This window comes from Somniosus microcephalus, chromosome 11 (genome assembly GCF_052327205.1).
Source record: "Somniosus microcephalus isolate GS21.2 chromosome 11, FLI_Smic_1.0, whole genome shotgun sequence".
In the NCBI taxonomy this organism is placed as follows: Eukaryota; Metazoa; Chordata; class Chondrichthyes; order Squaliformes; family Somniosidae; genus Somniosus; species Somniosus microcephalus.
In genome coordinates, this window is record NC_140997.1 from 168,990,586 (window position 1) to 169,011,976 (window position 21,391).

At 42.9% G+C, this 21,391-nt stretch overlaps 1 protein-coding gene across 5 annotated transcripts in view; it reads left to right on the top strand.

The window, feature by feature from the left end:
* Positions 1-21,391, top strand: part of LOC147110976 (contactin-4-like) — a 2,035,446-nt gene that overhangs the window by 1,064,593 nt on the left and 949,462 nt on the right. For all 5 annotated transcript variants that reach the window (XM_086001418.1, XM_086001414.1, XM_086001417.1 and 2 more), the window contains exons 7-8: positions 7,000-7,102; positions 8,919-9,100. In XM_086001418.1, the coding sequence (XP_085857544.1) occupies positions 7,000-7,102; positions 8,919-9,100 (285 nt within the window). The remainder of the gene's footprint in view (positions 1-6,999; positions 7,103-8,918; positions 9,101-21,391) is intronic.

Here is a 21,391-nt window from a genome sequence, read left to right on the forward strand (position 1 = left end):
AACGCTGAGATTCATTGCCTAGCTCAGAGTAGGTGGTGATGGGTTGCCTTCTTGAACCGCTGCAGTCCTCGTGCTGATGGTGCTCCCATAATGGTGCTAGGTAGAGTATTCCAGGATTTTAACCCAGGAATGATAAACAAGTAGGGATGTAGTGTGCCTTGGAGGGGAACATGAGCAGAGCTTGGCCAGACGTCAAACTTGCCACAATGTTAGGTTTCCATCCAGTACACCCACGATTCCTCTGTGGAGCATTGAATCCACAGTATTGAAGCAGGAAGTGAGAGAGAACTTCTGACGGCATTGCTAGCCCAAATGCTCCATTACTTACTCCGGCAGAGACATGGACCCAAAGCTTCTACATTTTCTCCAATGCTTCTACAATTATCCCAGCTTGCTTCTCACTCTGATCAACTGAGGCTTTGTACGTGATGCTCTCCTATTTACAAAAAAAACTCAGTCCAGTTTTGAGAGTGATGTCCATGCACCAGTCACCTGATTTTACATTCTGATGAGAGAGCAGTTCTCTATACAAGATGCCGAGAGACCAACATGAGGGGCCAATTCCCCATGCTTTTATGTGCAAAACTGGCTTCTTGATCCTCACGGTAGAAAAATGGATCCACATTTTCATGAGTTTGTGATGGCACTGGGATAAAGGAGCTGGGTTTCTTTCCACAGAGACAACAGCAGTTAGGTTAATGAGGGATTACAGTACTGAAACTGGCTGAGTCTGTGCTTTTAAATGTAGTTATGCTGAATAACTGGACACAGACAACAGAATACTTAAACAGGTCTTTAGTAACTGAGGGTCAGGGCTGAACTGAAATACACTTTGCTCCACAGGGTTTTTATATACCGGTGTGGTCACCACCGGTACTACAATATACAGGAGCCATCAGAAAGTAGTCCATCACCTTAAGGTAGTCTCTTAAGGTGGTACAGGTTACATACACTACAATTCCTCCCCTTTTAGCTTAACAGTGTACACCCCAATTTAAACATAACATGGATAACATATATACAACTTTTATACAAAACTGTTCAAAGATTCAGTCTCTGAGGAGGCCTCCTGATCTGGGCCGGATAACGCCTTTCAGGAGTCTCTGGTTCTCGTTGCTGGGGTGACTCATCCATTTGATCTCTTATGGATTGAACATCATCATTTACGTTCGAGTCTGAGGTAGATGCTACAGGCTCAATAACTTCTTCATCTGGTGTCTCTGCCGTAGACATGGGGTCGACCCTTGTTCTCGATTCCACAAGTTGGTCAGCATGACGTCGTATTACGTTCTCACCAACGTCTACTGTGTACATCAAGGGTCCTTGTCGGGCACGAATTGTTCCGGATTGCCATTTATCATTCCTATAGTCCCTGGCCAACACTGGTTGTCCTATTTCGAAACTCCGAGTGGCCTTGTTATTTACGTGCTGGAATTGTTTGTTTTCGACTTCCCTACGCACATTGGGTTTTAACAAATCCAACCGGGACCGCAACCTCCTGTTATAGAACATTATGGCAGGGCTTTGATTTGTCACTGCATGCGTGGCGTTTCGATATGCCATCAGGAAATTGTCCACCTTGTGTTGTAGTGGAATATGGTCTTCGCTCATGGCCTTTATCGCCTTTTTGAACGTTTGTACAAATCTCTCGGCCAACCCATTGGTAGCCGGATGATATGGGGCAGATGTATAGTGTTTCACCCCATTCTTTTTCATGAATTTCTGGAATTCTTCTGACACGAACTGTGGTCCGTTGTCTGAACATATTTGTTCCGGCAACCCATTCCTTGCAAATATGGTTCTTAGAACTGCGATCGTCTTTTCAGAGGTAGTGGTCGACATCTTAATCACTTCTGGCCATTTAGAATGTGCGTCTACCGTTATCAAAAACATGGAATCCATGAATGGACCTGCAAAGTCGATATGCACATGTTGCCATGGGGTTGAAGGCTATTCCCACGGATGCAGCGGTGCAATTGGAGGTGCGTTTTGAACTTTTTGGCACCCTGAGCAGCTTTTAGTCAGATCCTCTATTTGTTTGTCGATACCTGGCCACCACACATAAGCCCTAGCAAGGCCTTTCATCTTGACTCCCCCCGGATGACCTTCATGCAGTTCCTTCAGAACTCTCTCCCTTAATTTAGGAGGAATAATCACCCTTGTTCCATACATCAATGTGCCTTGACAGACGGACAGCTGTTCTCGTCTGGCTGAGAATGCAGGTAACAGTGGTTCGCCATGTGCTGGCCATCCCTTCACTGTCAAATTGTAGACCCGAGACAGTGTCGGGTCGTTTCGGGTCTCTCTCTCAATACTCGCATTGGTGACTGGTAAGCATTCGATGATGGTCGAGTGAAATATCTCGACAGGGTCAACTACCGGTGCCTCTTCCGCTGTAGGCAGTGGCAGGCGCGACAGCCCATCAGCATTACCATGTTGCTTTGTACCTTTGAATTCGATATCATATTGATGTGCCCCTAGGAAAAGGGACCATCGCTGAAGCCTCTGCGCCGTCATAACCGGAACACCCTTCTTAGGGTTAAAAATGGAAACCAACGGCTGGTGATCTGTCAGCAGCGTAAACCTTTGGCCTTGCAGGTAATGGTTAAATTTCTTAACTCCCCACACGAGGCTGAGAGCCTTCCTACCTATCTGAGCATAGTTGCGCTCTGCGGAGGTCAATGATCTGGATGCGAACGCGACTGGCCTTTCCAAGCCATTTGGCAACTTATGTGAGAGCACTGCCCCGATACCATATGGAGAAGCATCACAAGCTAAACGAATAGGCAGCGTTGGGTTAAAGTGAGCTAACACTTCCTTAGAGGTGATCAGTGCCTTGCTTTTTTGAAAAGCCCGCTTACAGTCCTCGCTCCACTTCCATGGTACTCCCATTTGCAAAAGAGTGTTCAGCGGGTGTAACACCGTGGATAAATTTGGAAGAAACTTGTGGTAATAGTTAATCAACCCAAGGAACGACCTCAACTGGGATACATTTTCCGGAGCGGGAGCTTTCACAACAGCTTCGATCTTGTCAGGTGACTTATGAAGCCCCTCCTGGTCAATGACGTGACCGCAGTACAAGATTCGCTTCTGAAAGAACTCACATTTCTGGCGATTAACTCTGAGTCCATATTCTTTCAATCTGATGAGCACCTGCTCCAAATTCGCGAGGTGTTCCTTATCATCATCTCCTGTAATCAGAATGTCGTCCAGGTAGCATTGTGTGCCTGGAATTCCCTGTAATACCTGCTCCATGGCCCTTTGCCAAATCGCTGGAGCCGATGCATGGTGGCATAGTGGTTAGCACTGTTGCCTCACAGCACCAGGGACCCGGGTTCGAATCCAGCCTCGGGCGACTGGCTGTGTGGAGTTTGCACATTCTCCCCGTGTTTGCGTGGGTTTCCTCCGGGTGCTCCGGTTTCCTCCCACAGTCCAAAGATGTGCGGGTTAGGTTGATTGGCTATGATAAATTGACCCTTAGTGTTAGGGGGATTAAATGCGTGGGGTTACAGGGATAGGGTGGGATATGTGTTGGTGTAGGGGTTATGGGGATCGGGTGGGATATGTGTCGGTGCAGGCTCGATGGGCCGAAATGGCCTCTATCTGCACTGTGGGGTTTCTGTGATTCTGTGATTCTGTGATTCTGTGATGCCACTCCAAAAACCAGTCTATTATACCGATATAAGCCCTTACGTGTGTTGATCGTGAGATACTGGCGTGACGCTTCATCAACTTCCATCTGTAGGTACGCCTGCGCCAGGTCTATCTTGGTGAAGTGTTTCCCGCCAGACAGCGAAGCGAAGATATCCTCAATCCACGGAAGCGGATATTGCACCGTGTGAAGAACCGGATTAACAGTGATCTTGAAATCGCCACAGATGCGAACCTTCCCAGGTTCCCCCGGCTTGTTCCTCAACGAACGCTTCATGACGGGAACAATGGGTGTGGCCCATTCGCTCCAGTCCACCTTTGACAGTACTCCTGAACGTTCTAGCCCTTCCAGCTCTGCTTCCACAGCAGGTCGTATCGCATAAGGTACCGGTCTGGCTTTGAAAAATTTTGGGTTTGCATGTTCTTCAACCTTGATGTTTGCCGTAATTCCTTTCAGTGTTCCCAGTCCCTGTTGGAACACCTCCTTAGCATCGTCCAATATTTTGGACAGTCGTTTAGGTTTGACGTCGTCCCCTTTACAGGAATCTACAGTTAGTGCTTTTAAGGAATGCCAGTCCATATTTATTCTCCGGATCCATTCCCGTCCCAGTAGTGGTGGACCTCCCTCAGGTAACACATACAAGTCCATTCCCTGACTTTCTTTACCATTGTAGACCACCTTTACCTTTATCTTTCCGATGGGGTATACTCTTTGCCCCGTGTATGTTTTCAATACAATCTCCGTATCCCTCAGGGGAATGTGTGAGAATAATCTTTTGTAATCTTGCTTATTCATGACCGCCAATGCCGATCCAGTGTCCAATTCCATCTTCACTTGGACTCCTGCTATCCGAAGCATGACCCAGATAGTTTGGTGGTCTGCTGTGTTACCCACATTATGTATTTTTAGACAACCCAGTTCCTTACTGCTGGAGTCTGAATCCGTCTTCTGTTCATCCGAACTGTTCTCTGTCACCTTGTGTACTTTTTTGTACTTCTCCTGCGGCGACTTTTTGTTGCTGGTCTTCTTTCCTGACCGGCATACTCTCGCTATGTGACCAAGTTTGCCACATTGCCTGCATTCTTTATCTTTGAACCAGCACTGGTTCTGATCATGCGTTGTCCTTCCGCAACGATAGCACTTTACTGCGCCCAATGCCATTTCATTGGTGCTGAATTCCGATGGCCTTTGCTGCATTTCTGCAGTGCCTCGTGCTGCTGCCTCGTGTGATGCTGCAATGCTGAAAGCTTTGTCCAGCGTAAGATCCTTTTCCTCTAGCAGTCGCTTCTGGGTTCCTTCCTTTAGTAGCCCACACACAAACTTATCTCTCAGAGCGTCTGCTAGTCCTGTACCGAACTGACAGTACTTTGATAACTTGCGCAGTTCGATTAAGAATTCAGCGTTGCTTTCCTCTTTAAGCTGAATTCTTTTGTAAAATTTAAATCGTTCCGCTATCAGCAGCGGCGTGGGGTTTAAATGCTCTTGCAGGATAGTAACAATATCCGCGAAACTCTTTCCTACCGGTTTATCTGGTGTTACAAGGTGCCTTAATAACCCGTACGTCTTCGCACCCATCGAGTTTAATAGGGTTAGTGCTTTCTTATCCACCGGTACCTCATTCGCTGTACAGTAAACTTCAACACGTTCCACATAAGTGGCCCAATCTTCTACATCGCTATCAAAAGCAGTGATGTTACCCGTTTTTGGCATCCTTGTTGAGTTTCCTTTATTTTATTTTATTTTTCAAAATGGCGGCTTCCCGCGCTTGGCGGCTTTTCCCGCGCTTGTCTTCTTCCCCCGCCGACTAAAATGGCGATTACCGCGCTGTTGCCGTTCTCGCCTCCCAGCAGTCCTTTATTTCTCCCGACGCTGCTGCTCTTATTCCCCGCCGCTCCCGCGGTCCTCGTGGACATCAACGCTTTTCTGGCTGCTGCGCGTCTCTGCCCCGATTGCAGCCCGGCCCCTGACACCGGCTGCGGTCGTGTTCTCCGCCCTTTTCTTCGTTTTCCCTCCCCTTCTCCCACTGACAACTCGGCCGACTTCCCCTCCGTGCCGCTCGATCGGGCTTACCCGCCGCTGTCGTAGAAGGGATGATCACTGCCTGTTGTCGATGGTGGACTTCGTGGCCAGCAAACCAACCCGGGTTCCCGATGGCCTCCCGTGCGATGCAGTGCTCAGCAGGATGTTGAGGGCGGATGCCCTTTTCGACGCCCGTTCTGAGGACGAAGCTTCCTTGGATGCAAAACTGCCGCTAGGTACGATCAGACTCGTTGCCACTGTTGAGTCTGTGCTTTTAAATGTAGTTATGCTGAATAACTGGACACAGACAACAGAATACTTAAACAGGTCTTTAGTAACTGAGGGTCAGGGCTGAACTGAAATACACTTTGCTCCACAGGGTTTTTATATACCGGTGTGGTCACCACTGGTACTACAATATACAGGAGCCATCAGAAAGTAGTCCATCACCTTAAGGTAGTCTCTTAAGGTGGTACAGGTTACATACACTACAGTTTTCCCAAACCAACAGCCTTAAATGATGAATGAAATCGATATTGTGTTGTTTGAAAACATCTAGCTGAGCGGCTGACAATATTCACAATAATTTGTGTATCAGAAACTATGGAACGAAAAGGCTGAGTGACAGGAATTATAAAGAAATCATCCATACAGAGAAAAAAATGAGGTAGTTACAACAGCAAATGTGGCTCAAGGGCAATTTTTGAGAAGCTAATATAAGGAATCCTGCAGTTTCAATAATTGAATTTGTTCTGATTTTCAGCACCTCTTAAGAACCTTTACATCCGATTGAACACTTCATTCTCTCAACCCCATTTTCCGTTATTGCCATTTTAAAATGTAATTGTTGCCTATGGTACATTTTTCAAAATAATACTGCTGTTCCTATGTGCACATTCTGAAAATGAAAGGTGAAACGGTTAACACAATTTGGCATTTTAAATGTCATAATCATATATGAATTTGTGACATGGAAATCATGGTACAAATGGAGGGAAATGACCAGAAAAGCTGACAATAAAATTGCAGACTGAGTGAAGCTCTTGTTAAATTGACTATGTTCAAAAATGGGCTGCAATTATATGCTTACATTGATATTTAATTGAATGATACAATCTGCTTCACATTTCAATTTTAGACTTTTTGATGATTATTTGCGATATACTGAACAATTGAGGAGGCATCATTAAGCAATGAATATAACATTGGTATTGGTGCTCATAATTAATTATGCATAAAATCTGCTATCTACGCAAGGACAAAACTAATGTTTAATAAGTGTTCAGGAACCAGTGAGGAATGAAGATACTTCTCTTGTGTTTTAACAGGGGTGATGGGTGAATATGAGCCAAAGATTGAAGTTCGTTTCCCGGAAATAGTTTTTGCAGCTAAAGGATCGATAGTGAAACTGGAATGTTTTGCACTGGGAAAGTAGGTTTTTGGATTTTAATAAGAAGTACAAATGGTGTGCTGAATCTAATGGCATTATTTATCATCAATGGTTTGCTCAGATAGATAGCAATATCTTTTACACACGAAACATATGTCAAAATGATGGCTGAAATAGCATTAATGGACCATATCAAGGCTGCATAGGAATCATTGCTTTTAAATGTTTTAGCAACATGTTGGATCTTTTAATCTTCTCTATGCAGCACAGGGATGTGTCAGGAGCTCTAACAGAGGAGCCTCTGATTTGATTTCCAACAACCTCAGCACTGATTCTAACTGATGGTTACCATATGGACCTCACTGTGGTGGAGAACTGACAAAATCCATAGGGAAACCAGCCTCACTCAGAAAATGCCCTCAGTTTGGGTCAATGTGGAGTGCCAGCAATGGCATCCCACCCTTGTTGGGTATAGAGCAATATGACAACAAAAAGGTAGTGAAAGGGATAAAAGGTATACAATTGCATTTCAACAAGATAAAAGCATTCTGATCCTTACTTCAGTGCATATCAGAACATTAGTTAGAAGTTGGGCGATTGGGCAGATGCATGGCAGATGCAATATAATGTGGATAAATGTGAGGTTATCCACTTTGGTGGCAAAAACAGGAAGGCAGATTATTATCTGAACGACAATAGATTGGGAAAAGGGGAAGTGCAACGAGACCTGGGTGTCCTTGTGCACCAGTCGCTGAACGTAAGCATGCAGGTGCAGCAGGCGGTTAAGAAGGCAAATGGTATGCTGGCCTTCATAGCGAGAGGATTCGAGTACAGGAGCAAGGATGTCTTGCTGCAGTTGTACAGGGCCTTGGTGAGACCACACCTTGAGTATTGTGTGCAGTTTTGGTCGCCTTATCTGAGGAAGGATGTTCTTGCCATGGAGGGAGTGCAGCGAAGATTCACCAGACTGATACCTGGGATGGCAGGAATGATGTATGAAGAGAGATTGGGTCGATTGGGCTTGTACTCGCTGGAGTTTAGAAGAATGAGAGGGGATCTCATTGAAACTTATAAAATTCTAACAGGACTAGACAGACTAGATGCAGGAAGGCTGTTCCCGATGGTGGGGGGGCCCAGAACCAGGGGTCACAGTCTAAAGATAAGTGGTAAGCCATTAGGACTGAGATGAGGAGGAATTTCTTCACCCAGAGAGTGGTGAACCTGTGGAATTCTCTACCATAGAAGACAATTGAGGCCAATTCATTAAATATATTCAAGAAGGAGTTAGATATATTTCTTAAGGCTAAGGGGATCAAGGGATATGGGGAGAAAGCAGGGACAGGGTACTGAATTTGGATGATCAGCCACGATCGCATTGAATGGCGGAGCAGGCTCGAGGGGCCGAATGGCCTACTCCTGCTCCTATCTTCTATGTTTCTATGTTTCTATGTAAAAGGAAAAATGACCCTTGTAAATTATAGACATATTTAGAATTTTGTACACTATGTTTGATGCCATGGTACTGATATTTGATCCAAATGTTGGAGCTATTTGTACAACTTACTTCGCAGAACCAACAAAGCCTCAATATTTTTGGGGTTGAGGAGGACAATCTACAAATGTGATAAAATGACAATCTTATCTATGAAATTCAGGCTAATAACCTCTAAACTATATTCAAGGAAGGAGGGAAGGATGCTGCCTGCTTCTCCATTGGCCATCACCGTACAAAATACTTCCTTCTTTCTGATATTTGTGCAGTTAACCAGTTAGGAGGAATTCTCTTTTTCTTAATCTAAGAATCTTTGTTGTCCACTATTTGTGACTGATTACTTATTTGTACCCATCCTATTGCAGTCCGGTCCCTACTATCAGCTGGAGAAGAATTGGTGCTTCATTTTCTGACAAGGTCAAAGTGAACAAAACCTATGGTGTTCTTGAAATCCCAAACTTCCAGCAGAAGGACTCAGGCACATATGAATGCACCGCTGAAAATTCAAGAGGAAAAAACACTGCAAGAGGACAGCTGGTTTTTTATGGTATGTTTCATTATTTGCTGGAATATGTTTTCTAAAGAATGGCAATGTCTACCAATGTTATTGAAAAAGTATCCTGATTAAATCTGACTATTACTTACAAACGTATGTCAAACAATACAGTGCTTGAGATTAAAAGTTATGTCTTGTAGAAGACATTTAAACATAAATCGGTGGCATATGCTTCAGCTCAGAAACAGTTTGTGATGGTGCGGAGCATTGGATAGGCACAAACTGGTCACTTCTCAAATATCCATTTAGTGTGATGAACGGATTTTGCATATAATTCTAATTTAGTGTTCTGGCTAGCACTGAAAACTGGGCCATTTATACTGGAGATGGTTGTTGAAGATGTCAAGCTGGGGACATAATGTCAAAGGCTTCATCTCGCCATTTCTGACTTTTTTTTTTAACCAGCTCGTACTCCCCGACTACTTTTGCTTTCCTGGGTGAGAATTGGTTAAAAAAATTAGGGAGGAACAGGTCCTTTGCAAATACAGTATTGCTCTTGTGTCGGATTTCTTCAGTCACTTTCTCTGCAGAGACCGAGTTGGAGGTAGAAAACAGCTGCACAGGGGGCCACGAGTGGCTGGGGAAGCAGTGGTCATGTTTTATCCTCACTGTATTTGGAATGGAACAGCACTCATTTAGTGATCAGGATTCTCAATTGATCCTAATTTCAAGATATATGGCGGGAACTCTGTTGAAGTTCAGAAAGCAATAAATTTAGTATTTTAAGTAGATGTTGATTCAGCAGAATCAGCCTAAGAATCTGAGAATCTGACTTTTGTTTGACACACTAAAAAAATTTGCCTTCGGCAGTTTGGCTGACTGCTCATTGTGATAGGCATTGGGGTCAAATACCTAGCCCAGTAAAATCCGTCTTGGTCGAGAAATTGCTTCAGGTGAAATGGAAGTGAGTTAGAAAGTGATTCTGAAACATATACATTTTTAAACTAATATTTTATGTTGTTGAATTGTATGCTCATTAAGTTGATGGATGTCAGTGGTGTGCAATGACACATTTTTCTTTTTCGTCAATGTTAACCCAAGTGTTCCCATGCTAGGTACAGCATGGTCAGGTCAGCTTTAGGTTAAAGTGTAAAACTCTACCCAACAATGTGTCTTGACTATGGCAAAGCTATGGCAGATACAGTACAATGTGTATTAGAGATGCTACCAAAAAAATGCTTGGAGAAAAGCTTTTGCTGTCTCTTCTGCACCATTTGTTACTTCAATACCCTTGAGGTCTCTGAGATACAGAAACAGTATTCAGTATGAAATAACAACAGAAAACGCTGGAAAAACTCAGCAGGCCAGGCAACATCCGTGGAGAGAGAAACAGAGTTAACGTTTCGGGTCGAAACCCTTCTACAGAACTGAGAAAAAAGGCAGGAAATGAAACAGATTAAAAGGCAGTTTGGGGGCTGGGAAATGGGGGAGGGGATGAAAGAAGAGACATTAAGAGATATTCAAGGTGAGACGAGATAGTAATAGGACAGGTAAAGAAACAAACAATGGCTCTAGATGTAATTTCTTGCCTTTTTTCTCAGTTCTGTAGAAGGGTTTCAACCCGAAACGTTAACTCTGTTTCTCTCTCCACGGATGTTGCCTGGCCTGCTGAGTTTTTCCAGCGTTTTCTGTTATTATTTCGGATTTCCAGCATCCGCAGTATTTTGCTATAGTATTCAGTATGATCTGGATTAAGATGGGCAAACAAAATCTCAGCTGGGAACAGCTTCTTGCAAATAAGGCAGCAAACGTGTGCAGTTTGGTTTGTTATGAGATAAAAAGTAAGGGGGTGAATTTCTTTAGGGTTTCTGGCACTTGTTGGTCATAACTTTGATGGAAGATCCGCGGAAACCCCGGAACATTGGCATAAATGTTTTCATGGAAATTCACCTCCTTAATGTACACATGTCTTATTGACTGCTGTGGGTTATTTTATGCAGTTGTCTAAGATGATACTCCTTGTTACAACAACAGTATTATCGTAGATTCCTGTTTACCTTTCCAAAAGAAATGGCCAAAATCTAGAAAGGCTTGTTTACATAAATTGAGTGGTTTTGCTTATCGAAAGAGCTTGTGTATTTTGAATTTGAAAAACTATGCATGGGGATTGGGTAGCATGATAGCAAAATACTGCAGATGTTGGAAATCCGAAATAACAACAGAAAATGCTGGAAAAACTCAGCAGGTCAGGCAACATCCGTGGAGAGAAATTTGAGTTGACGTTTCGGGTCGAACCCTTCTTCAAAACTGGAAAGAAAAGAAATTAGATCAAAGGCAGGGCTGCGATCGGACAAAAGAAGTGAAAGAAACAAAAGAGCATGTTGGCTAGATTACTGCCCTTATAGATTTAGGATTTAGTTTTTGAATATAGTCCAGATTAAGGAGAAATTCTCCTCTCTCTTATAGCTGCTTAAGAACTAGGACCAATTTGTAAAACACAATTGTTTATAGTTTGAAGCAGAACATAAGGAACATCATGGTGAATGCAGTAGGAGGCACTCTGGTGTTTCTGGCAGTGTATGGAGAGCTGATACTTTATCTGGCCTATGTCACCTTGAACTACAGAGCACAGCATGCTGACACAGAGAACAAAAGTGGAAATGTTCTATTGTTTGGAAGTTAAAAACTTTTTCTTATGGAAAGTGTCTGGTGCTGTAAAAAAAAATGCAGTGGCATATCTTTTCCTGGACTAAACTTGTTCTTAAAGAAGTTACTTTATATTGTAGTAAGAAACCTCCAAAAGTTATTAATTGTTGAATTCAGAGACAGTTCCACATTTTGGCTACCATCCAGGAACTTGTCCGAGTGGCTGATCTTCAGGTGTAAGCCTAGGCAGTGTGTGTTGACAGGCTATTTGACCATGCAGGTCATCATAGCTGAGCCAGATCCTACTTTTACCCAACATCTTCACATGCAGGAGACATTGAGGCCACTTGTAACACTCCTACTGCTGCCCTGGTAGAGACCAAGTAAGTTAGCATGAACCAGGAATTAAATCAATTTATTAATTTTGTTAGAATTCTTTTGCTCTCCTTTGTAACTCTCTACAAGTTACAAAGGAGTAAGTTAGAATATTTAATTCAGTGCCAAATCATGTACAGAAAGTGAAATAAAGAGAGGGAAAGAAAGATGGGATTAAGAGAGAGATAAAAGAGACAAAGAAAAAGTTTTTTTTAATTATTTAATTTTTTAATTTTTAAAAAACTCCAACAACAATTAAAATCTGAAGGAATGAGCCTCCATACTTTTAAAAGTTAATTTTCAATGCCAGAGAGGTTGTTTGGCAGTAACTAAGACTTACCACACCATCAAAAATTCACTTAGACTGGAGTGGACAAGCCCTAACTTTTTTGAGCATGTTTAGTGGGTATCTATCACATAAGTACCCCAACTTCACGTTCTTCCATGCGTTTCATCGCCGAGTTTCTCAGTGAGATACTGTTATAGCATAGCTTCTGAAGGAGCAGGGCAACTCAGACAGCAACCTCCTGATTTCCATGTTTAACTGTGAATGTACAGTCGCCGGAAGTTGCTGTCTGATTTACTGTTTAATAACGGTGAGCGCTGATAGCCTTAGCGTTATTTTTACTGCAAAATCTGGGCCATCAAGTAAAAATAATAATTCGGGTTTCCACGAGTGAGTACGCATGGGGTACTCACCCGTAAACCCAATGGACGAGCCAGTTTCCTGCATGCACTGCGCATGCGCGGGAAACCGGCACTTCCATTCCCCTGAAAGAAGGGGTTCAGAAGTCGAACGCGTGCGCAGGAGAGGCTGCACGTGCGCATCGAACTTACATTTTTTTTTGCAGGTTTTCCCAGGAGGGTAAGTCGCCAGAAGTTAGACATGTAAAAAGCAGTCGCAAGGCCTGCTTTTTACAAGGTAAGTGGTGAATTAATTAAAATTAAAACATTTTTTCCACAGGTTTATTATTTTTAAATACTCTAAAGAAAGGTAAGTTTATTTTTAGCCCCGTTAGAAAATGTAATTAATTTTTTCAAAAATTTAAGTTATTGTTTAAAATAGTTATTTTGTGTAATTTATAGTTTATTTTAAAAATGTGATGGTTTTTAAAAAATTTATTTGAAGATTTAGTGATGTTTTGGGGCTTGTAGTATTTGTAGGTTTGACAGGTCTTCCTGTCAAACTTATGAATGAAGCATTCCCTGCTACCATTGGCTCTCCATGGCCCACGTGATCCCAGGGGACACATCGAACTAACTGCGCCCCTGGGATACGCAAGCACTGCACACCGGCAGTTGGAGGAGGCCCAGGATCGCAATTCCATGTGGGCCCACAGCTCAACGGCTGGCGCACTAGGTAAGTGCAGGTCAAGGGCTTGCACCCGCGGGAAGCCCCCGACCCGAATTTCTGGGCCATTAATAACTCGTGAAGCTCCCCATTGAACTTAATGATGATCGTGAAATTGCTGGATTTATGACATTATTGCGAACGATTCCTGCTGCAGCCATTTAGAGCTGGTAATTAATGTCATAAAGAACCGTGTTAATGATCTGCTTTATGGTTCTGACATGGCACTCAGCCTTCTTGGCCCATAAAGGGACCAATGAAGTTGTGGAGTCTCACTCCAGCAGGTAGTGAATTGTTCCTAGAGGTGCCAGTTTTGCCATCTATCCTCCTATTATTGTTGGAAGGCAATCATTTTCAGGACGCAAAGCTGGTTTGACACTCAAAAGGAGGGGCACTCATTCGAATGCAAATTAGTTATATTTCTTTCAGAAAATAACAATCTGGGATACAGTAACAAATAACTTGAGAGATGACGTGGTAAATATAGAATGTTTGGCACGGAAAAGGTGACATTCGACCTCTGATTTCCAATGCTCTCCAGCACTCGTGTTTTCATCATGTCATTCGTTGTAAGCTAATTGACAGCGATTGATTGCCATGATTAGTCAACAACTCCTTTATCATTGTATCATGCGACTAACAGGATGGTAGAAGGTGAACTAGATGGACCTTGGTCTTTTTTCATCCAGCAATTCCTATGCTCCTATGTTCCTGTGAAAGCAGTGCAATGACATACCCACTGGGTGTTCCACTGTTCCTGATGACGATTCACCGGGACGCTGGTTCTATGCTTCATGGATCAAGAATGTTTGTATATTTCACACATCTACTCTGCCATTCACTCATTAACTTCCCAATACAGCAATTCCCAAACACAACTGGTTACAATGTCCTCTTCTTTTAAATATTTTTAATCTTCCTTTCTGTCTCCTCTTTTTCTCCTCTTAATCCACTCTCTTTATCACTCATTCTCTGTGTATTTCGTTTGGCTCTAATTTATCCTGTTTTCTTCTCTGTCTTTTGCTCTATTTCTTTCTCCTTTTCTTTCATTGGTAAAGGAGATCCCAGCTGGGACATTAACATGCTGAGCAGTTATCCGATCAATGTTCCAGCAATTTGTGGCACAAATATAATGTGATATCAATGGTGAGCGTTAAAGTCCAATTAATATCATTCACTGCTAAACCCCCCATTGCAACAGTTTGTGGCCCACAGCAGTTCAGTGATTGCCATTTTAACTCAACATGATTAATTCAGCTCTTCCAATATTGTTCCAGGCTGGCTCCTCCACTGACTTTCTGCATGTAATGTTTTAAAAATAATAGCAGAAACGACCTGAAAAAAATGAAACATGTGAAAGTTTATTAGAACCATTGACAGTTGCTTTTTAACTGGTGAAACATTTAATCAGACTTTACTGCTTGCCGTACTTGGTTGCATTTGGAGCAGAAAGTATACATTTATTTCATTCTTGTTGCTGTTCAAAATGCTCAGCTTTGCCACATGGGAGCAGATCCTCTCTTGAGTTTAAATGTTATGGTAATGAACAGCATCATTATGATAAGATGCATTATTAATGCAACATTATGATAAGAATTTACTCACCATTTTCAAAACTAAAATCACCTCCTGCACTCATTTGCTATTAGACCTTCCTTAGAAACTGGAAAACAATTTGAGCTGATCTCAGAGCCTCCTTAGATGCTCCGAAGTGATTTATGTAAACATGCATGGTCCATTTTGATGCTATTTTAATGTTCAAGTACTTCTGTAGTGTGAATTATTCATAATTGTACAATCCCATTTGCTTTTTAGTTCTTTCCTAACTGCAGTGAAGTGTTGTGTTGTTTTTGTTAAAGTAGAAGAAACGCACACGTATGTAATTTTGATATGGATAACTTGCGGCAGTTTTAATTATACTAAAATCCTATCATTTAGATAAGGAGCATCAAGCTGCTCTGGTGACTCAGTGGGTAAGTGAATTGTATCATGCGGAACTGAGCCATATGACTAAAGGTTCCAGGTCCCTGCTGTGTGCTCAGTTTATTGGTCTCCACTAAGTCAGCAGTGTGAGCACTGCAGTTGCTATCAATGCTCATGATCTAGCAAGAGCTAGTGTTACCACTCCTGCTTAATATCTAGGGATTATTACTGGAAATGAAGTTGATGTACATCTGGCGTGGAAAGGATAATGCTTGACACTGGTGCTTCATCATTATTGAGTAGCCTACCAACACTCTGCCTAGAAGCATCCATGATGAGTGGCCACTTGTGTGAGCTACCGGAGTGCTGGTACTTCTGGAACCATATCCTGCCATTAGTCACTGCCTTCGGGTGAGGAGAGAAAAGGGAAAGTAGGGGAGGGCAGGTGAAGAAGTGCCACTCTCTGATCTGTTCAAGTGCACATTAGGTTTTGGTTTATTGTATTTGTTCTGCTCGAATATTTCTACCTTTTTCCAATCCTGCATGTCTGTTTCATCCTTTGGTGTCAGTGTTCATCTATTATGCAACAACTTGAATCTCAAGTCTTAGTACTGACTTAAATCTCATTTTGACCTTGGTCTAAACATCCAGACTAGCCAGTCCTCCATCTGTAAATGTCTAAATTCTTCATTATTGTTGTTCTGATTTTACATTTATACATTTATTGATTTTCTTTGCATTCTTTAAATGAATGGTTTGAAGTAAAAGACATTCAATTGCTGTTTTCATTTCAGAACATGCCTTGGGTGGTTTTTGTTCTACACTTATTCCCTACACATCAGACTAATACTTAATTGTCACACAAATGCAAATATACCTCAGTTACATTGCACTACAGAAATGTTTGCACCGTTTTTATTCTTCTATGAGAGACTGCAAATGCTTACACATGAAGTGCCTTCAGCTCCCAAAACAAGAAAGGGGAGTCAGTCTCGCCAACATCAGACACGGCTACTAGATGGCACAGATTTATGGGAATGTGGCCGAGCCCATGTTCTGCCAGCAAAATCCATGGCTGGGAATGGAGACCAGGGTCTCCCTCCCAAACTACAGTGTGTTTTTTTATATGCGTTCATGGGATGTGGGTATCGCGGGCAAGGCCAGCATTTATTGCCCATCCCTAATTGCCCTTGATAAGGTGGTGATGAGCCGCCTTCTTGAACCGCTGCAGTCCGTGTGGTGAAGGTACTCCCACAGTGCTATTAGGGAGGGTGTTCCAGGATTTTGACCCAGCGATGATGAAGGAACTGCAATATATTTCCAAGTCAGGATGGTGTGTAACTTGGAGGGGAACTTGCAGTTGATGGTGTTCCCATGTGCCTGCTGCCCTTGTCCTTCTAGGTGGTAGAGGTCATGGGTTTGGACGGTGCTGCCGAAGAAGCCTTGGCGAGTTGCTGCAGTGCATCTTGTAGATGGCACAGCAGTCACGGTGTGCCGGTGGTGGAGGGAGTGAATGTTTAAGGTGGTGGATGAGGTGCCAATCAAGCAGGATGCTTTGTCCTGGATGTTGTTGAGCTTCTTGAGTGTTGTTGGAGCTGTACTCATCCAGGCAAGTGGAGAGTATTCCATCACACTCCTTACTTGTGCCTTGTAGATGGTGGAAAGGCTTTGGGGAGTAAGGAAGTGAGACACACGCCGCGGAATACCCAAATTCAGACCTGCTCTTGTTGATCCAGATAAGTTTCTGGTCAATGGTTACCCCCAAGATGTTGATGGTGGGGGATTTGGCGATGGTAATGCTGTTGAATGTCAAGGGGCGGTGGTTAGACTCTCACTTGTTGGAGATAGTCATTGCCTGGCACTTGTGTGACGCGAATGTTACTTGCCACTTATCAGCCCAAGTCTGAATGTCGTCCAGGTCTTGCTGCATGTGAGCATGGACTGCATCATTATCTGAGGAGTTGCGAATGGAACTGAACACTGTGCAATCATCAGCGAACATCCCCACTTCTGACCTTATGATGGAGGGAAGGGCATTGATGAAGCAGCTGAAGATGGTTCTCAGAAAACTCCAACAGGGGACTAGAAGCATTCCATTGTCACAATGGTCCTCTAAGCCTGAAGAGAGGACTTGTCTCAGGTAGACTGCAGCTGGCACTCGAAAAGCATTATTTTTTATTATTCATTCATGTGATGTGGGCACCACTGGCAAAGCCAGCATTGCCATCATCGGGTAATTTTTCAACAAGGACCAAATTATGCTCTTCGACCAGCCAGCTGACAAATTTCACCTCACCTAACCTGATCAATATACTACAACAGATTAAGCATGACCCCCAGAATCTAACATTTTGAGTGAAGCCCCTGGGATGTTTCCTTTACTCCTCAACAGACCCCTGCAGATATTTCTCCACCCTGTGTACCAGCTTCACATCCATGGCAAAAGTCAATGTAGAAAATCTAGAGCGGGCTTGGGAACAGCTAACAGAGGAGGAATTGCGACAGGTATAGAGACAGACCCTCAGCACTATCATCTGCAACAAAATCATACCTCCTTCATAATGCACCCCACATAAAGTCCACAAATATCATCCCTCCATACTCGAACATTTCTGAGGGACTGCACTTAGAAAAGCATGTGATAGAAACAGGGCTTCATTTTGCTTAAAAAAAATAAAATTCCTCTATTGTATCTTTTTCACATGAATTTTGCCTTAGCTCATCGAATACATGGCATATTCTAAATAGACTTTAGTCAGTGATTCTCTCTACATGAGTCTGTTGAAATGCTAAATGAAAATAGCTTGGGATGCAATATTGAATCATCTGGATTGAACTCGCAGTAGCTTTAGAACTCTAGCCAACCAAATTATGCAGCATTTGAAGGACTATCAGATAAAGAATGTCAGAGCGTGTCAAAGAATGCAAGTTTACAGATGTAGCCATAATCTCTCATGGCCAAGCTACAGTATCACAAAAAAGCATTGCCATGATTGGGTAATTTTAAAGGGTAACTCTCAAGCTTTGTGCTGCAGGATAAAGACAATGGGGTCGATTTTCCTGGTGCCATCAGGCGGGGTTTCAGGCGTGTGGGGGGGGAAAATCCCGATTTCGGGGGTCCCGACACCATCCCGCCCAAAACCCACCTCCACGTAAGTTTCAGGGGAGGCGGGTACCCGCCCCGCACTGGGACCCGCTGACCCGAGGCGGGAAGGGATTAGTGCCAATTAACTGCCTGTTAACAGGTAGTTAACAGGCAGTTTTTAGCCTAATCCCTATTTTGAGGGGTGTCGTGTGGGATTCCCGACGGCTCCAAACCATGCCAGGTTAGAGCAGGCAGGCCGTCGGGTTGAAGGACTTGGAGGGGTCGCGATGTTGGTGTTCAGGTGAGTGATGGGTGCATGAGTGCAAAGGTAAGTGTGTTTGGTGTGTCTAAAGTGTGTAAAGAAGTTTAAATTACCTGTACTTACCTTAACAGCCTTTCTTCCTGTAGGCGTTGGGAGTCCATCACTCAGCCGGCACTGAAAGCAGAATGGCAGCGATCTGTCAAAAGTGACAGCCTTCAGCTTTCATTGCCGGTGAGAGTTCTAACTGAGTCTGTGTAGAAGGACTCAGGTTAGAAGTCAGACTGTCAGTGTTTGACAGCTTCAAACAGCTGTGAAACGCTGATATTTCATCTGTCAAGACCTCTTGACAGATGAAATTTCAGTCTGTGATGTCATCTGTTGCCAGGTGGCCCATAATTGGACTGCTGAGACCACTGGGTGGGCTCAACAAGGTCAATCGAGGGAAAATCGCGTGGATTGGCCGAACGTCGATGTAGGCGGGACTAAAACCCGAAAGTTGTAGTCCCGCCTCCTTCCTGACAGCTTTATGAAAATCTACCCCATTGTGCTTTGATTTAGTTATCAATCAGGGTGCAGAGAGCTCATCCTAAGTCTAACCTGATTTATCAAAGTATCAGTTGGGTACTTGAGGTCTGGATCACTGGTTATTAAGTGCCCCAGGTTAAATATGCTCCATTGTATTATTGAATGCTCTGTGCTCAGATGCTTCTTAGTCAGTGATCTATCCTGTAAACTATTGACCATTTCTTCACAGTTCAATTTTTGGTTGTATCGGAGGTGGGCTCTTTGGAGACAGTAGGAGCATTTGTTGTTTCCACATATAGACATACCAAGAAGTCTTGCAGTTTATGGAACTATTTGAGAAATATGCTCTGGAGAATCTATCTTTATATTCCGAAAGACTGATTCAGATGTGTGTTATTTTATTGGTACATTGCTACTGCTCATTGATTTACTTTTTTTTTGCTGCTGCAGATATTGAATTCTTGTAACAAATTTGACTTGCAGTTTTAGCCTTAATGATATGGTCTGGAAATGTGATTTATTTTATCTTATCATAAGAGATCAGAAAGTATTGCATTCCTCGTGGAAAATATCCTGGTAAAAGGGTAGTTTCGTCCAGAGCATTATTATTCCTTTTCAATGCACACCTGAGATTATAGGCATCAAATCCTAGAGTGCACAGGTCTGTTTTTGAGAAATACAATTCACTGTGAGCGCAAATTGAGTTGGGAGACACACAACTTGTAACAACACCATCTTACAGCTATTCTAATCCCACTTTAACATTCAGCCATTCTGGATAAGAGTACAGGAGGCTACAAGACCCATGACCGGACTTGCAATTCTGGGTGATTTACTCCAAAACCTGCTGAGCCTACTTACTGGAGAGCTATGACCGTCTGCAAATCCCAATGCACTGCAACTGTGCAAGCGAGAGACAATCAAGTGGCAAGATGCCAGTGGAGTAAGAAGTCAGCTGAATGAGTACAGGGAGTGTAGCTTGAACTTGAGTGAGTAAATAAGTTAACTGGGGTTGATTTCTTTTTGTGCTGCAAATGCCGATTGGGATTGTTTGACAATTAGGTTTGAAAGTACTTGTGGCTGGGTGTGAATTTTCATTGGCTGTTTTAGAAGTGGGACCTATGTTTGAATTGGATGCTTGCTTGTGCTGATTGTGTTGTTTTGCAAGGAATTAAGCCAACTGCACAAGCAAGAAGCAACAGTGTTCGGAGAGCCCTGCAAAGTTAGCATGCATCTGAGTGATTGCAAAGAGTTAGAACTGAACTTGAGTTTGTTACTGAAGTGCAGCTGGCTTCAAGCTACTTATTTATTCGAATTTCTTAGTGCTTTTAGTCCATTTACTATGGTAGCACACTGGAACCAGCTTTGTGCAGGACTGGCATAATGTGGGCGTTTCTGGAAACTGAATGTGCGGGGCAACCAAGTGTAAGAAATGTCTTCAAGTGGACTTGCTCAAGTTCAAGGTTATTGAATTTGATGCACAATTGGAGACGCACCAATTTCCTCAGGGAAACAATGGCGCAACACAACTCTTGCGCTAGAGTTATGCTGAAACTTTACAGGAATTTCCAGGCCATATTATAATCCATTTAACATTGCTCTTACTATCAATTTCAGAAAATTTTAAATATATACAGGATTGATTTATTTTTGATACAGTTACAGCAGAATAACATAATCTCTCCCAAGTTTACTGGTGACCTAAACTCTAGAGAGCACATTACATCATTATGATGGTACAGTCAGGCCAACAAACACTTTATCCTTCAGGAATTAATATATACAGCAGTGGACAGAACAAGGACTAGCAGAAGAGCACTTCCATCCACTCTCGCAGCTTGTACACCTTGCTAAAATTGCGGTGTGGCCAGGTGAATTTGATATTGGGACTTGTAAGATTAATGAGGAATTATCTGAGAAGAATATTCCATTTCAGTATATGAACACACATCAAACCCAATAGCCCATAGTGGTGATGTAAATTTGAGATCGTTTTCTCAATATTTAGAATCTTGTCAAATTTCTAATAAAAGACAAAAGGCAAAACCTAGGCCACAGCTGCTGGTATAGTTCAGTTCAATATGATTTGTGTTCTTTTTGTGCACACAATTCTGTTCCTGCTGCAGATGCTTCATAATTTTAATTTTGATTATCCTGCCCCAGTTGCTGGGCCTG